Source organism: Coffea eugenioides, chromosome 2 (genome assembly GCF_003713205.1).
Source record: "Coffea eugenioides isolate CCC68of chromosome 2, Ceug_1.0, whole genome shotgun sequence".
In the NCBI taxonomy this organism is placed as follows: Eukaryota; Viridiplantae; Streptophyta; class Magnoliopsida; order Gentianales; family Rubiaceae; genus Coffea; species Coffea eugenioides.
Window position 1 is genome coordinate 74,616,375 of NC_040036.1, and position 16,665 is coordinate 74,633,039.

Below are 16,665 nucleotides of genomic sequence, written 5' to 3' on the forward strand. Positions count from 1 at the left end.
GAATTATCGAGCTTTCATAGGGAAGATAAAAAATATACAGTCTAGCACTCAAGTGCCTGCCTTTACCTCTTGACCAATTCCGAATTCGTTCGGGAGAACAGTAAGAAGGAGCTCTACATGTGTTTGATAGTAAATTATTTGAGATAATTTTGTAAAAAAATATTGTAACATTTTTTTGATGTGATGCATGTGAGATAACTCTGTCACTATTACTGCGTTGGATGTAGTCCAATCGATCATCGATTTTGTCTTCTCTGTTGCAATCGCGTTTTCAATCTTGTTGGCTCTAGGAGCTGTCAAATTAGGCATCAATGAAGTGTAGTTATAGTGTACAAACATTAGCAATGATAATGCAATTTATCTCCCCTGAATATCAAAGTAAGTAAGACAGCCACGCTTTCAAACAGTTATCCTTAATGATGTTTAGATGATCCCAAATCCCTCATGCAACATGCAAATTACTCGAAGGTAGAAACCATCATAATGAGTCTAAAGACCTTTCTTGTGCATACTTTATTGAATTGGGGGGATATGATACCCCATCTGCTGTCCCTCAATTCTGGGTACTGTAGCAATGATAATATTTTAGCCATAATACCAATGATAATGTCCCAAGATAACTGAAAAAGGGCATCTGGCCTTGGTGTACTTTGATTAGATGCTATTGAAGGAAGGACAAAGTGCTTGTTGTTAGGATGTCATTTCCATAGGCCTATAGGAAGTGACTGGTGAAGAAGTCTTCCATCTCCATGCAATATGCCAACACAATCTTGATTGTGCTATGTAATGTCGACGAAAATGACAAGTTCCTTTTTGTAACATTTGAGAGCAACATGTCATTTGTCCCCATTTTTGCCAATTTGGCATATGCGGATAAACTAAGAGCTGAGGCTTATCTTTCTTGAAAAAAACGTCATATCAATCTAGTTATTCTAACACATAAATAAAAGGTTCCCTCGTGTGCTTTCTTTCTCCTGAAAAGGTAAAAGGCTTAGGAGAAAGACAGCCGACTGTCTAATCCGCCTTTTTTTTGTACCCAAAAGAAGACAAATCTTTTGTGTTTTGGCTTCTATATATATGTCTATTGCTCTTGCTTCATATCAAATAACCAACTTGACTGTCGAGAGAGTTTTAAAATTTTACTTTGTTATAAATCGAAGAACCAAATTTCTTATCTTACATTCTAAAAACATTTCTTCAACAGGTGTAGAGATACTTTTCTGAACCGATGGTGATTCACCGAATTATTTTTAACCTCTTTAGATCTATGTACTCATCTGGATTGATAATGGTTCATCGGATTCGCCTTGATCTTTTTAGGTCTCTTTCTTCCTGGCGTAGAATAGGAGTAGCTGTAGCAATTGTATACTTCTTATCAAATAATGCACGTAGAATAGACAATTTCACTTGATTTTGTGCTAAATGAACGAAGTTGAGGTGTAGATTATAGTCAATGATGTAATTAAGCAGAATACGAAAGGCATTAAGCAAAATTTCTCTCATGAAATTATACTCTAGTGAAATTACAAAACAAAAAAAGACCCAAGTCAATTGCAAAATCATTTTCACCAAGAAAACTACAAATACTTTTGGTAAGCTTCAATGAAAGAATATGGGATTTTGTTGCATTTTGTAATTATAGCCCATCTAAGCACCATCGCGAGAGTGAGTGAAGTTGGTCAAACATCTTGAAAGGTGAAATATTTATTTAAATAAATTATAATTTATTATGAACCGTTTATACAAACTTCACGATAAAAGCTGTGATATGTAGCTATTTATTTAAATAAATTATAAATTAGTATCAATTATTTATACAATTTTATAAGGAATTAATTATGCAGTTCAGATTCCGGCCCCTTCCCCTTTACACAATGCTTAATCGGTTGACTTCCATCTGTCCCACGTCACCAAAAGCTAGCCCAAACGACATCGAACGCAGACAAACTCAAAGCAAAAGTCAAAAGAACCCTCAATAAAATTCAATTATTTCCTCCGAGGACACAAATCCAAACCGTTAGGCACCGTTTGGATTGAAGGGAAGGGAAGGGAAGGAAAGGAGAAAACTCTAGTGAAAAAGAAAAGAAAGGACAGTAGAGAAAACGCGAATCCATCCATCTTATATATTTAAATTACAAACGAAAGGAAAGGAAAGAAAATTATCATGTACTATTAGTTATATTTTATTCATAATTTAAAAAACACATAATAGATTTTTTAAAAAATTTAAAAATTTTCATCAATACTGGCAATGTTTCCCCTTCGTTCCTGCTGACTTTTGGATAGAAAACAAGTTGACAAAAAATAACGAATGACTATTGGGATTACTAACGTTGAATAAAAGTACTTATTAATTGTTTAAATGCTTTAATGTATATTATTTGTAAATGTAGTTCAATAAGTACTTATTGCATTGAATAATATGTAATTTAAATTTTTTTAAATATATTTATCTCTTTATTTAGTTCATAATACAAGATAAAATGATTATATGGAATATTTTATTTTTTTAAAACATAAAAACTATTTTCAAAGCATTAAATTTGGACTTTTGCTAGAAGTTCTTTTAACACCAAACCTCTACTGCTAATTTTATAAAATGATATTCACCAAATGCTTCAAAAATACTTTCAGCACCTGCAGAGGCCCCGTCCTGGGCCTGCACGAGGTAGCCCAGGGCAATCCGAGTTGGGCTTGGACCCCGGGCCCATGGAGAACTAGCTCAGGTCACGCGGCGGCTAGGGCTCCGTGGGGCTCCCGAGAGCTACCCCGCAGAGGGCGGGAAGAATCCCCCTCAGCGCGGGATTGGGAGCTATCCAGGGCAAGTCCCGAAGCGTACGGAGGTCGGACTCCTAAGAAGGTATAAGTAGTAACGCACAATGACTGCGCAAGGTACGCTCACTATTAGTAACTCACTCCCGACTGCTTTACTGTTAGTACACTCCCCACTCACCGGAAAACTAACTTGACCGTCGGAGCGCCCTCGGGGACTACCTCGGGGCCCCTGTTAGTTCACTCTCTCATTTTTCTTTCAGGCTTAGGACGCGCTTTTTCCATCAGCTCGCCGAGCTCATCAGGTCAGCTCGGCCCGGGAAAGTCTCGTGCTTCTTCAGTTGGCGCCGTCTGTGGGAATCGAAGGTACGAGTATTTGCGTTGATGGCGAGAACGCGTTCCAAGCGAACCGTGGATAACACTGACCCCGGTGAGGGGTCCCGGCGAATGGAGACCGAGGCGGCCCGAGGCGCCGGGGGCTCGGCCCTTTCAGGGGAACGAAGACAGCAGATCTATCAGTTTGTAACCGAGAACCTCCCCATTCTGGAAGACATAATCCGGCAGGCGAAGGAGGGGGGTGAGGCCGAGGGGTGCGCAGACTTCTAAGGCGAAGGGGAAGGAGAGGGAGTCGCTCCCCATTCCCTCGGAGGACGAGTCACGGGACCAGCCCCCCAAGGAGGAAACGACCGCGAACTCGTGTAATAGTCGGGCGTCGGGACGGGGGCGGCGAGGCCGAAGCCTCCCTTCCCTCCCCGTCGCTCCCCGCGCGCTCATCGCGCGGACGCCACTTCCCAATGTCAGCACTGCACTGGAGGTGACCGCGGCAGAGCGGTGCGATGATGGGCTTCCACGTGGCAAGGGAATAGATCAGGTCTGCCTGGGAGCTTGACCTAATCTAGGGGGCTAGTGCAGAGGCCCCGTCCTGGGCCTGTACACGTGGCAGCCCAGGGCGATCCGAGTTTGGCTTGGACCCCGGGCTCATGGGGAACCAGTCCAGGTCACGCGGCGGCTAGGGCTCCGTGGGACTCCCGAGAGCTACCCCGCAGAGGGCGGGAAGAATCCCCCTCAGCGCGGGATTGGGAGCTATTCATGGCAAGTCCCGAAGCGTACGGAGATTGGACTCCTAAGAAAGTATAAGTAGTAACGCACAATGACTGCGCAAGGTACGCTCACTATTGGCAACTCACTCCTGACTGCTTTACTGTTAGTACACTCCCCACTCACCGGAAAACTAACTTGACCGTCGGAGCGCCCTCGGGGCCCCTGTTAGTTCACTCTCTCGTTTTTCTTTCAGGCTTAGGACGCGCTCTTTCCATCAGCTCGCCGAGCTCATCAGGTCAGCTCGGCCCGGGGAAGTCCCGTGCTTCTTCAGCACCCAAAAATACTTTTTTATCAAAAAAAAAAAAAAAACGAAATCCTAAACAGGGTCTAAATCTTATATCTCCCGTTCCCTCCTAATCCATTCCTTATCCGCCTCAAAAATCAATCCAAATATCTCCTAGTGCCCGAAAGCAGTAGACTTACGTGCCCAGCGCAAACTAGCATTGACCGCTTCAAGAAATCCCCAGAGAGCCAGAACTCTTGAGTTGAGAGGGAGAGAAAGAGACTAAAATAAAAAGCAGAGAAAATTCCAAAAAAAATCACATGAGAAAAAAACACAGATGGAAGCTGGACACTGCAACAATTTTTGCTATTTTGAGTATACAAACACCTTACCTTTGCCTTCTTCTCTTTACCAGTATTAGGGTTTTTGCAGATTTTTCTACTGCAACAACCAAAAACTCCATTTTTCTCTCCATTTTTAAGCCATTTTTAATTACTTGAAATTACTAACAAACTCACGCAATAGTAAAAATATCGGTTTATCTTCGAAAACACACGCCAGCTCCAAAGGGGAAAAAAAAAAACAGCGGTTAAAGAAAAAGGTTTAAAAAAGTTGTATTTTTTAATGTTGAGAATTTTCTAAACTATCACATCATATTTATTCGTTTATTCATACTGGGATTATTTTACTACTAGCATTGATTGATAGAACCGACATGAAAAATATATTCTGAAACATATACAGATATATACATATTATATATACACATACAACACATTGTTGCTGCAGAGGAAGGAGAAAGGGGAGAAGCATTGTGAAGTACTTCTTCAACTGGTGAGTTTTTCTTTTGTTTAAGGTTTGCTGTTTGTTTGACATCGTTATAGTTGTTTATTAATATCATCAAAATGTTGATAATCTCGTATGCCTGTTAGTTAGGAGTTGTGTGATGTTTTTGTTAGTTTTTAGTCATCTGTTTTGTTAAATTTTTCGTTTTTGATGTAGTTCTTTAACTGTTCCATTGGGCTGTTTAGTTTTTATTGAAAAGTAATAAGTTTCTTTGTGATGATGATGACTCGTCAAAGGGTTGGAAAGCTTTTCTCCATGTTAGTAATGCTGCTGTTTATGCATATTATGTTCCTTTACCTGTTTATCGAATGCTACAGAAGTACTGTAGACATATTTTGCATGTTTTTGGATGGTTGTCTTTCGAGATATTACTAGCATAAGTAAATTCAGCTAAGCTTCACTTTTTTCCTCATGGAACTTTCTAGGATTCTTGTAATTGATCAATCAATAGTTTCAGTAACAACAAACTTTTTTTTTGGTGATCAATTATGGCCATTTTTTTATTTAGTTATTTTTGGCTTGCGAAGAAGTTGTGGATTAACTCTCTGGAAATTTTTCTAACATCTTGTATTACACAAAATTGCAGCGTTTTGTTGGAAAATGTTTGTTAGGAGCAAGTTTTAGTAACTATGCAGATCAATCTGTTTTCTTTCCTTAATCAAAAGAACCTATGAAGGGAGCTCATTTTGCAATTCCATGATGTCAATTTCATTTGCCTCAAATTATGCAATGCTTTTCCTCTATCAAGCAAAATCTAAAAGTTGGATTCTTGTAGTGACTGCATTCAAGAGGAATCTGAAGAGTGGCTTTGTAACTTCTGCCATTTAAGATAGCTGCGCTGCTTTGATATGGCATTTACATGAAGAACGAGTAAACATATATTTTAGCGCAAAGAGACGAGAGAATGTTGTGTAGCCTTATCTTTCCTTGTTTTGATATTTGCGGCGGAGTTAGAGTAAAATAAACATAATTGGCACGGTGCAAATGGTGAAGGCAAATGTCAATCTTGTAGCTTACAGAGTACTATTTTTCACCATAGCATGATAATGATATTATTTTCTATCTGCTGCCGTGGTGGTCCTCTGATAGAATTGATAGTTGGGCTTGTTGCTAATGTGCCACTGGAGATGTTTTTATCATTGTCTATGACATTGGGATTTCTTGCCAGTGTTACACTTGTTACATCCTGTAGTAGCTGAGTTTCTTGCCAAGATGTTAGTCTTCTTGTCATGTTGCAAGTATTGTTGTCAATACCATTCTATGTTTTCCTGTACATTTTTGCTGCTATTATATCCCACGGTCATTCATTTCACGCTCAGTTCTTACTGACATTTATTTGGTTGCTGGCTCTTTTGTTTTTTCTTTTCTTTTTTTTTTCCTTCAAATTTTTGAACGGCTTTGGGAAGCAGCTGTTTTCTTATCACTCTTTGATAGGTATGGTTATTGGAATTTGGGGGAAGAGATTGGCTAATGGTTGTCAACCTTGGTCAGACTAAGCATTAGAGCATTTCCTGAGTTTTTAATCTCCGCTTATTTTGCTTTTCATTAAGCTGTTTGAACTTGCTTGCACCGGAGGTTCTCTACACCAGTATAAACATGTGCCTTAGGACAAGTCATAAGTTTCATACTAGACTAATTGCTGATACAGGCATTTGTATTGTTTAAGCCAAGCTTGTGATAGTCACTAGTCTCATATAACCCAAGTTTGACTTCTAGGTGAAGGAGAATACATATAAGGTTCATTGCCCAGTTCTTCCCCAGTTAATCTGGAAGGTGAAGAAGAAGATTCAGTTTGGGCATTTAGAACTTCTCTGGTTGCTGACCTGGCTGCAATCTCAATCAGAAAACTTAATTGGCAAGTCTTAGCAGCATACCACAACAATTAACATGTGGTATTTCTATGAATTTGGTCAATCAGCATTGCTATGGACATTTTCAGAATACAATGTTGTAACATCTAGAGTCTTTTTATGCTACCAAATTACAAAAATTGTGTTGATTTTTGTAAATTTTCTACTTGAAAGAATAGTAATTCTGAAATCAAATTTGTTACCTTCTGCAGTATGTGACGTGCATAGCGTATATGGGCAGAATCTGAATCAAGTAAATACTTTGTTTGTTTAGAAGGAAGACTATAAAATACGCGTCTGTCGAATTGAAAATCTCTTAAATTCATCAATAGTATTATGTTTTAGATGGTCCCAGGAATGTTGTCCTTACTATGTGCTTTTAAGAGGGTGAGATGAATTACTGTTTTTTGCAATTTTTTGTGGTAATTTTATTAATTACCTCCCACTGTGTACTCTTGTTTGTATTCTTGGTTTCTCTCTTCCTAATACGTTATGGTTACCTACTTACCTCCAATTGAGGCTAGTATTTCTTAGTTTGATTGTTTCCCTTGTCAATGCCCTTTCTATAAACAATCATCTGCTCTTTCAGGTTATAGACTTGTGCTGGAGGTCCTTCATATTGTAGAAGATAAGAGCGGAAACAAATCTCTGCCTGTCTTGGTAGCTTGGAGAAGAAGTGTTTAGTATTACATTGATTGCTGGAACGAAATTTGTATTGGAGCAAATGATGTTTCCTTATCTGGAATGGTGTAACATTAGATTTTTTTCCAGGTGATTCACTGTGAGCAAAATGTCAGCGTGTCTGAATTCTTAGTAGTGCTTATTGGTCCTATTCAGAACTCTCAATAGAATCCTATATTATTAAGTTAAGGTGAATAATTAGATTAAAGGCACCTGCTGAAAAAAGAATAAAAAAAAGACTAACTTTCTTCGATAGAAAATTTTTTGGTCACCTCCTGTGTTAAGTGTGTGTTATGCACTAAAACTCATAAATTTGCTTTCCAACTTAATACACGTGTTTCGCATCCTTGAGGTAGTTGTCATGTAATTAAATTTGGTATGTCAAATACAATTTGATATATATGTATATAGACAACAAAATCAAATGCTAAAGAACTATTTTTCTCGTCTTCTATGACTAGGTCGTGAATTTAGATTGCATTATTTTCTCTGAAATTTCATTAGAACTTTCTTTTATTTTTGCAACTTATATTAGCATCTCAGAAATTTGTTATCATCCAGGACCTTCATCTTGTTTACTTAAACATGACGATGGATGAAAGGGTTGAAGATCTGCAGAATCGAGATGAAACTCAAAAAGCATGGTCGATATCTGCACATGCCTTTTCCGATTTATCACATGTCTCACCATTGATGTTTCTGTACCTTCTAAAAGAATCATACACATGCGGTAAAATTCTCCATCCTTTTCTGAATTTGAAGATATTTTAATCTACCTCTTTTATGGAATCTGTTGTTGCTGAACCTTGCTGATTGTTTAATTCTTCTATTGAATTGATGATCATTATCAGGATTTCATTTTGCTTTCTTTTTTTGTCAATCGTCACCACGCATCCATATGGATCTAAGAGAAGCCACATTAGTGGCAACGTGATGGGAGGCGGCAAGGTTTGAACCCTTGACCTCCCACCCTACAAATACATGTGGTGGCCAACTACTTTATCTTCTATGGGTTAATTGGCTGCATAGTTGTAATAATTGAAGAAAGTCTTTTTTGAAGGAACAATGCTTTTATAATTTGCCATATTCATGATGGTGGAAAATAGATGTGAATCATGCTTGGATTGTGAGAAAATTTTTACCCAAATCATGAAGTTTGCCAGAAAAACTGGAGGAGATAACAACCTTTTATCATGGACTATGTTAGCCCTTCAGAATATATTCTTTAACCACCTAAACTGTGCCTTTTGAAGAAGCTTTCAAGAATTTACTAATTACACTGTTATATCTTACGCTCGGAAGAAGACAGGGTAAGGTTTAGAAATGGAGTAAGAAAGAAACAAAAGTAAGTTGTTGGAGAAAATGAAAGCATCATCTAAAAAGAGTTGAGTGTAGCATGAGAAAAATATATGAGATGAGATTTGTAGTAGCACTCGCCAGTGCGTATGACAAATTGTGGGGCTAAAGCACGATATCAGACTAGTCGGAATTTCTTCATTGCTGTTGTAGTCAGTTAGATATGGATTTCTTTGAAGTTTGGCAGAAAGGCTATCCACTTCCTATGCTGCTCATTATAGTGTTTGGTGAGCATATGATGGTATAGATTTAGCCACTGTCTAAACTTTAAAACATTGTTATGTTCATTGCAAGCAATAGTGACAATAACTTGGTTGTTTTACTCTGATATCAATTGATATTTTGTATCAATGTAAACTTACAGTTGCTTCTTTTGTGGCCAATAAATTGAAATCTTTAAGGTTTGCTGAACTAGTTTACAGAAGCATCATAATTACTGGATTTTATTGTGAATTATAGTAAAAGCATTTTAGATTTGAAGCTTAAGAAGCAGCAGTATTTTCTGCTTAGGTTTTGACAGCTTTCCTTTTCTTCAGTACTGCCATTGCTATTTTGCAATGTTTACTGCAGTTACTTTTATTTCCCTGTATTTCTATTACATAAATATTGCATTTATAGGTGAACTAAAAGCATCTGCCAAGTTCCGTAGACTTAAAGATCAAGTCCTTCAGGTCCTACACAATGGTCCCAAACCTGGACCGGCCATTTTTGTCGCTCAGTGTCTGTACATTTTGCCCATATTTGATACATATCGCAACGGATTCAGTCACTTGATAATATCTGCTCTTCATCACTTTTTGAAATCGGGAACCACTCAAGAAGACAAACTAGAAGCAAAACTGCTAGCTGCCAAATTATTCCTGCTTAGAGTTCAATACAGTCTGGTTCATGATGAAAAGGTTTTAGTAAAGATCCTTGAAGTATTTGATGTAAGTTTGACAGATATAGAGATAGGCATGCAAGATCTGGATGCAAAAGGTGACGTTAGTCCAGACACAGCAAAAGTACTTATCGAGCAGTATGTATCCAAGCTGATAGAATCTGAGTCATTTATGACAGCAATTTCTTTATTAGAACGCTTCTCCATTCAATGGTCTGGAGAGCCTTTCCTACTACAGATGATTCAATGTAATAAATTTAGAGCAGCAGAAAGGTGGGCTACATTTATGGGAAAACCAATGCTGCAAGTGCTTGTACAGGAATATGTTAAGCAAAAACAACTAAAGCCTGCTTATGATGTTATAAAGGAAAACAATCTTTGCCAGGAATTTCCAGAAGTGTGTCAACAATATAAAGAAAGGCAAGTTTATTTTACTCATTTCTTGCTGGCATCCTGCATGTTTCAATCTTCCTATGGTCATAATTATTGTAAAAATTTACTTATTGTACTCGTCATATTGATAAGTATGAGTTCAAATTGCAGCTTGCTAAAGAAGCTAGCAGAACATGGCTGCTGGGACAATGCAGAGGCAAAGGCGAAAGGCAATAGACAATATTTGGAGTATGTGGTAGGTGGTGTACACAATAGAATTAGATTAACTCCGTGGATAATTTTGTCCTTATTATCAAGAAAAACAAAGGAAAGGCTTTTCCCTAATTCTAAGTTGTTAGTGCACAATAGTTTGCTGAAACCAACTTACTGTAGTTGACCAATGACTTCCTTCTCTTCAAAAATAGTTGTCTGAAATTGGATTACCACCAAAGTTTGGTAGAGTAATTGTGTAAGTTTGTTGAGATCCATTGTGGCCTGGGTACTACGTGGATATATTTCTACTTTCCTCATCTTGGACTTCCTCAATCCTGTAGGATTATTATGGTGTTCTACAACTAGTGCCATAATAAAACATATCAAGGGAAATATATGTTCATCTTCCCTGACAAATATTCTTATGCTCAAATTAAGAAAAGTTTTGGAGATGTTTCATAGAAGCTATCGTAAACATTTAGTCATGCTTTGCTTAATGAATATAGAGGTGATGTGTCTGAAAGGATGATAGAGAAGAATCTGTTTTCAAGTTTATTCTGGCTTATTGGTTAGGATTTTGCTTTAGGATTGAGCACGTCAGTTTACCATTGTATCATCCTTTCACTGTGGTTCAGGTTCCAAAATGTAAAGGTCCTTGTAGTGGAATGAACTTGTTAAAAAATCTTAAGGTGATTATTGTAGCGGACAGTAATTGCTCCTTCAATTTGGCTTAACCACATGACAGTTGCAGGAAGAGCCTTGGAGAAGTTCTGGTGTTGTGGAATTCGTGGTACTGTGGGTCGATTAATACTCCGCTGAGGGAGAGACTTATTTAGAATCTAGGGACATTTTTTGCTTGGTGTTGTTAATAATTTTCTTTCTTTTCCTTGTTTGATCTTCTCATCTCTGAGGCTGCATTTGCCCATTCCATCTGTTCTTTGTCCCCCCCCCCCCTCCTAAAAACCCAAAAAAAAGTCCATCTCTTCCAATTCACCCACTGGTATTAATGTGCACCACTCATGTGTATGTCATTTGTGTGTGTGAGAGAGAGAGACACACATGCACAACACAGAGAGAGAGAGAGACAGACTGAGAGTGAGTCGAAGACAGCTAGAGCTTTTCTTAGAATCCTCCAAATTGAGGAGCTTATAGACTGGCTAGTCACTTCTCTCTTGCACTAAGCCACTGGGCCCACAGCAAGGACTAAATTTCGTTATTTTTCTTCCAGATGGTTTGAATGTATAATCTGATAAATGTACACCATTAAGCAGAGGCTGAGAAATTAGTTGTTATATTTTCTTTTATTGAATAATGAGTCACTACCTACCTATTCACAATCGTTGACAATAATTCTTACTTCAGCATCATGCATATATAAAGTTCCACATTTTTGCTTTTAAAAGAAATATTTGCCATTAAAATTTCACATGGTGGAAATGTTAGTAACTCCATACAGTTCTTTGGTAAACTTCATAGATACAGAAGTTGTGGTCTGCAAATTATTGTGCATGATTTTTGATTTTTGCTTCTCTTGAGACCTATGTAGTTTATAATATTTTAATAATTTTTACATTTTAAGGTATATTTGGCAATGGAAGCAGGCTACGTAGAGAAAGTTGAGGAACTCTGCACGAAATACTCACTTGAAGGTTTCGAGAATGTCAAAAGTAAGCTGGATCTCCATTTCTGTACTTGATTCTTACAGCTTTCTTAATATGCATGAGAAACAAATTGGTTAAGTGTTACCTGCAATAATTTATTCACTCCATTCTTATGTTTCTAACTGGTTCTTGCTTGGTTTACTTATAAGGCAATTTTATTACTTAAGAAGATGCCATCATGCAGATTTGATTTGAAATGAAGTATGTTGCATCTGCTTACTATGACTGCTATTAATTTGTAAAATGCAAGTGCATTGAATTGTTTTGGCAATGCTAAGCCACAGCAATACAGCATAAAAGTTAGCTTAATGGTTCCGAGCTGGCTAACTTTTCTTTTCACATTGTTTACATTTGTGAATTCGAAATCCTTATCTGTTGAATCTTCATTTGAGTTGACGATGATGCAATGATCTGAATATAGCGTCTTTTCCTTCGCCTCTCATCAGTTGTTTTCTGTGGTTTTACATCTGCCATCATCCATGCACAGCTTTGAACAGCTTGTGCATTGATATTAGGTGGAGTGGAGATTTTGTACCAGATAAGCAAAGAATAACACAAACTCATAAAAGAGTTAGTAAATGCCTTTTAAAGTTATATCCCCAGTATCAGATATTTATTGTATTCACTGCATCGATTTTCCTATCAAATTCCATAAAATACTTAAGTTAGCAGCCACTCAAACATCCTGTCCTTTTACAAACAAGGAAATGGTTGGTTATGAAGTTTTAAGGTTTGAAAGAAGAATTTGGTAGTACTTTGGATGCATGCATGTGCTTGTTTCTCTTTGGGGTGGGGGTGGGTGATAGATAGAGAGAGAAATATAATGGATAACAGAACCTTGTCAGAATAGATATAGAAGGTCCTTTCTTCTAGTCCCTCTCCCATTGCCCAAGTTTTAACAGGAGTGCTTTATGTCATGATTTGCAAGTTTCATTTGTAAGAATATATCTGCTCTGAAACTCCGCCGGCATTTGGTCTCAATTTTTATCTAGGCAGAGCCGCTTTTTCTGCTTTACAGAGAGCATGAGATGAAAGCACCTAATTTTGAAATTTTCAGATCACGATTCCTACAAATTTTCTTTTGCGTTTGTAGAATTCTTCAGTAGTCTTCTTGTTATAAGGGTACATCATCCACTTCAGATACCAACGAGAAATTATTATTTGTTTGTAGACCATTTCATTTGTTTAATTAACATTAGAATAAGTAGTACTTAAATCTATTTGCTTCATTATTGTTTTGCAGAGACTGAAGCAAATCTCAGAAAGAGTTGCTACCTGCATCTTGATGACCTGTGCATCGAGGATGTAGTGTGGGTTGATGAAGTAGATGGTTTGCGTGATGCTACATTCCACCTTGAGGAATTTAAAGTTGTTGGCCTTGATTCTGAATGGAAGCCCAATTATGAAAAGGGCAGTGCACCAAATAAGGTAATGCTATGGAATTGTCTGTTTTGGTGCTTTTAAGAATTATGCTTTGTCACGAAGACTGATAATTGTTTAGTACATGATTTAGCTGGAGATGTTTTGATGCTGATGACAAATGTACCTTAACTAAATTGTCTTAACTTCTTAAAATGCATCCGCCAGAAGGATGTACGGGTATTTTCTTACCAAAACCCTTACATTTTTATGCTAGAATAAAGAGATTTTTCTCAAATCCTGCTGCTGCATACGAGCAACAATATGTTCTTAATGTTTGCCTGTTTATTGATGGATGTCTTAGAAAGCATTAGTTCTCTCTATTGTTTTCTTCTGCTTGGAGGGTTCAAAAATCTTTTCCAAGTTATAAAGAAAATGCTTGATGTTTCACGGAATTTATTTTATTTTATAAGAGAAAGTGATCTAAAATTTGTTGCTCATTGGCAAAACAAATAAATAGAGGACGAATTTGGAGTACTAACATAACTTCTACTTGTAAAATTAGTGGATGAGGAAAACTGAAAGAATGAAATTGTAAGTTGATTTGAAAAAAAAAAGGGTCTTATGACTAGTAGAGAAAAAGGATTCGTTAGCATGTGCTCAAGATAGTATGAGAACAAAAACTTTGCCTGTTTAGTCGAACTGGGGAAAAAAAAATGGTCTTATGACTAGTCAGGGAATATCCTTATTCACTATTCAGCCTTGCACAAGCTTCTATCATAGGCCAGGAGAGGAAAAATGCTTCTCTGCGTCATGGTGGCCTTATGTTAACCTCAGTTCTTAACCTGCTACCCTCTAGCTCTGAGAGAACTATTGTTCCTAAGGTTGACATCACTAAATTGGATCATTGTTAAACCGTCTATATGCATTTCATGTTCATCTGTGGTTTGTTTGCCATAGAGATGTACTGCATAAAAAATTTGTTACCCTGTCTAATTGTAGAACAGGCAATTTTCTTGGCTTTAAAATATGGTACAGTCCTTTCTCTCCCAGAGTCTCCAATTTCACATGATCCTTGACTCCTCATCTATCCTCTCCCCCTCCCCAACAAAAAAAAAAACCAAAAAAAAGTAATTCCTTTGTGTACCTTTAGGTGTTTGGGTGGGGGTTGAGGGTGGATCTTCTGCAAGAAGCAAATTCTGTTATGTAGCAGAACAATTTTGTGGTGTTTGATTGGTAGTATGTTTCGAAATCTAACAGTGCTAGACATGCTCTTATCGTACATATTGCTTTTTCTTTTCTTTTTTTTTTGCAATTTCTGCTTGTTTTGTGAATTTTCAGGTCTCTATCATGCAAATTGCTTCGGAAACCAAGGTCTATATACTTGACCTGATAAAGTTATATGATAGTGATCCTGATAGTTTAAATCAATGTCTAAGCCGAATATTGCATTCTTCCAGGATTCTGAAACTTGGTAAGTACAAAACACTCCGCAGAGCTTTACAACATAATTATTCTTTTATACTTGTACAGATATTTGCTTCTTCTTTAGTCAGGATTAAACCAGTTAATATTCCTGAGTTTTCTTGTACTACATTCCCATTTTATGATCTGACTCGTATTTATTACCATGAAACTGTTGGATTAGTATTGGCTTATCTGTATAGTCTGTTGTACCGAACCATTGTGTCTGATTTTATCTAAAAGCACTGCAATTTCTTTCTTTTCTAAAGTAGCAAGCAATTTCTGTCATATTTTGGTAGTTAGATTTATACGTCAAAATGGTACTGGTGGTTTTGACATACAAAATTTGTAGGCTACAATTTTCAGTGTGACATCAAGCAGCTTGCTTACTCTTATCAAGATTTGCAGTGCTTTGAGCACTATGAGATGCTGCTTGATATTCAGAATGTGTTCAAGGAACACCGTGGTGGTCTCTCTGGTCTAGCAGAGGTGATTCCTAAATTTGGCATCTTCAAAGCATGCTCAATATAGTATCTCTTATGGCATTCCTTCAAGTTTCTTTTGCTTATAACATCTCAACATATATTGGCATCAATTACTGAACTTTCTGATGGACATGAATAATATTAATGGATACAGAAAGTACTGGGACGAGGCTTAAACAAAACGAGACGAAATAGCAACTGGGAGAAGAGACCTTTAAGCATTTATCAGGTGTGTGATCTTTTAACATTCTTTTTTAATCGATTTATGTGGACTCAACTTTTACTCACAAGTAAGAACATAAATCTCAAATGTCAATGGAGGTGTGGACCTGTTCTAAATACTGGTACCACGCTAGCAGATTGAGGGAACGAAGTGCATCTATTAATCTTTGAAGTATCAACTTGGGCCAAGGTTCTCAGCAGTTAAACCACAGTTGTTGCGGATAGATCACTGATTTAGATTCAATGTTTCATACTCATTAACTTTTGCGGCTCTGATTTTCAGATTAACGTCATGTTGAATGCTTGTGCAGTTAGAGTATGCTGCTCTTGATGCTGCAGTTCTCCTCCACATTTTCCGGCACGTTCGTGACCATGTACAGCCTTCAGCTGTTGCTAATGAACACAGCAAAATTGAGTGGAAATCTTACATTGTAAGCACAATATTATCCCTCGCCGTGCTGTGCTAGATCATCAATACTGAAGAAAGGTTTGCACAAGGGAAGGGGCATACCCCTTATTGTGCTGGTTAGCTATAAGTTAAGTTTTCTCAATTTCCTTAAATAGATGTTTACCTCCAAAACTTTTCAGGTTTCGCACAAGGACAAAGTTGGAAGAATCAAGAAAAGGAGCTAAGAGCAGAAAAGAGAATGTTCCTGAGGCAGATGAGGGTGCCCTGAAATCTTAACAATTCACCTGAGGAACATAATGCTAGGGACGCCTAGCCTATATTTCAGCCGAATTCTCTTTTAGCTGTGACAGATATTTTCTGTTTTGACAAATAGGGAAAGATCTTTGCTATAATCTTTATGAATGTGCATGTGAAACTTATTTAGCAGGGTAAACAATGCCTGCAAATGAACGCTTTTAGTCCTCAAATGGACTAATTTTTTATTTTCTAGGCCCAAAGAGGTTCAATTAAATGAGTAAATCTATGGGGGCTTAAACGATAACTCCCTTCCCTAATCTTGTGTCTTACATGGACAAAGATCTCTTAGCAAATTCTATATGTTGGTGTATTTTCTCGATTGTACCTTTATGTATACGCTGGCAATTAGAATTCTTGATCGTTATCCCCTTTTCTAATTTCTACCTATGTTACATTCGAATTCTAGTCTCATTAACGTCTTCTTGGGGAGTCAAGGAGTCAAAGAATTCTAAAGGAGTCAAAGAAATCTAACTT

General features: G+C 37.4%; 1 protein-coding gene across 1 annotated transcript; it reads left to right on the forward strand.

Annotated features, from left to right (window-relative positions):
• The first annotated feature begins 4,786 nt into the window (after nucleotides 1–4,786).
• LOC113762854 lies at nucleotides 4,787–16,448 on the forward strand. The gene is made up of 12 exons (XM_027306470.1): nucleotides 4,787–4,930; nucleotides 7,382–7,563; nucleotides 8,035–8,203; nucleotides 9,448–10,129; nucleotides 10,253–10,337; nucleotides 11,874–11,961; nucleotides 13,199–13,383; nucleotides 14,656–14,788; nucleotides 15,131–15,267; nucleotides 15,418–15,492; nucleotides 15,797–15,916; nucleotides 16,074–16,448. The coding sequence occupies exons 3-12, from the start codon at nucleotides 8,059–8,061 to the stop codon at nucleotides 16,116–16,118; spliced, it is 1,695 nt and encodes a 564-aa protein (XP_027162271.1). The 5' UTR covers nucleotides 4,787–4,930; nucleotides 7,382–7,563; nucleotides 8,035–8,058; the 3' UTR covers nucleotides 16,119–16,448.
• Nucleotides 16,449–16,665: the final 217 nt, after the last annotated feature.

Bases quoted from the DNA above. Each gene is read 5' to 3' on its own strand.
- LOC113762854 (XM_027306470.1), top strand. From the start codon at position 8,059: ATGACGATGGATGAAAGGGTTGAAGATCTGCAGAATCGAGATGAAACT. The intron at 14,789-15,130 runs GTAAGTACAAAA...CAAAATTTGTAG, and splicing joins TTCCAGGATTCTGAAACTTG to GCTACAATTTTCAGTGTGAC. The intron at 15,917-16,073 runs GTAAGCACAATA...AAAACTTTTCAG, and splicing joins TTGAGTGGAAATCTTACATT to GTTTCGCACAAGGACAAAGT.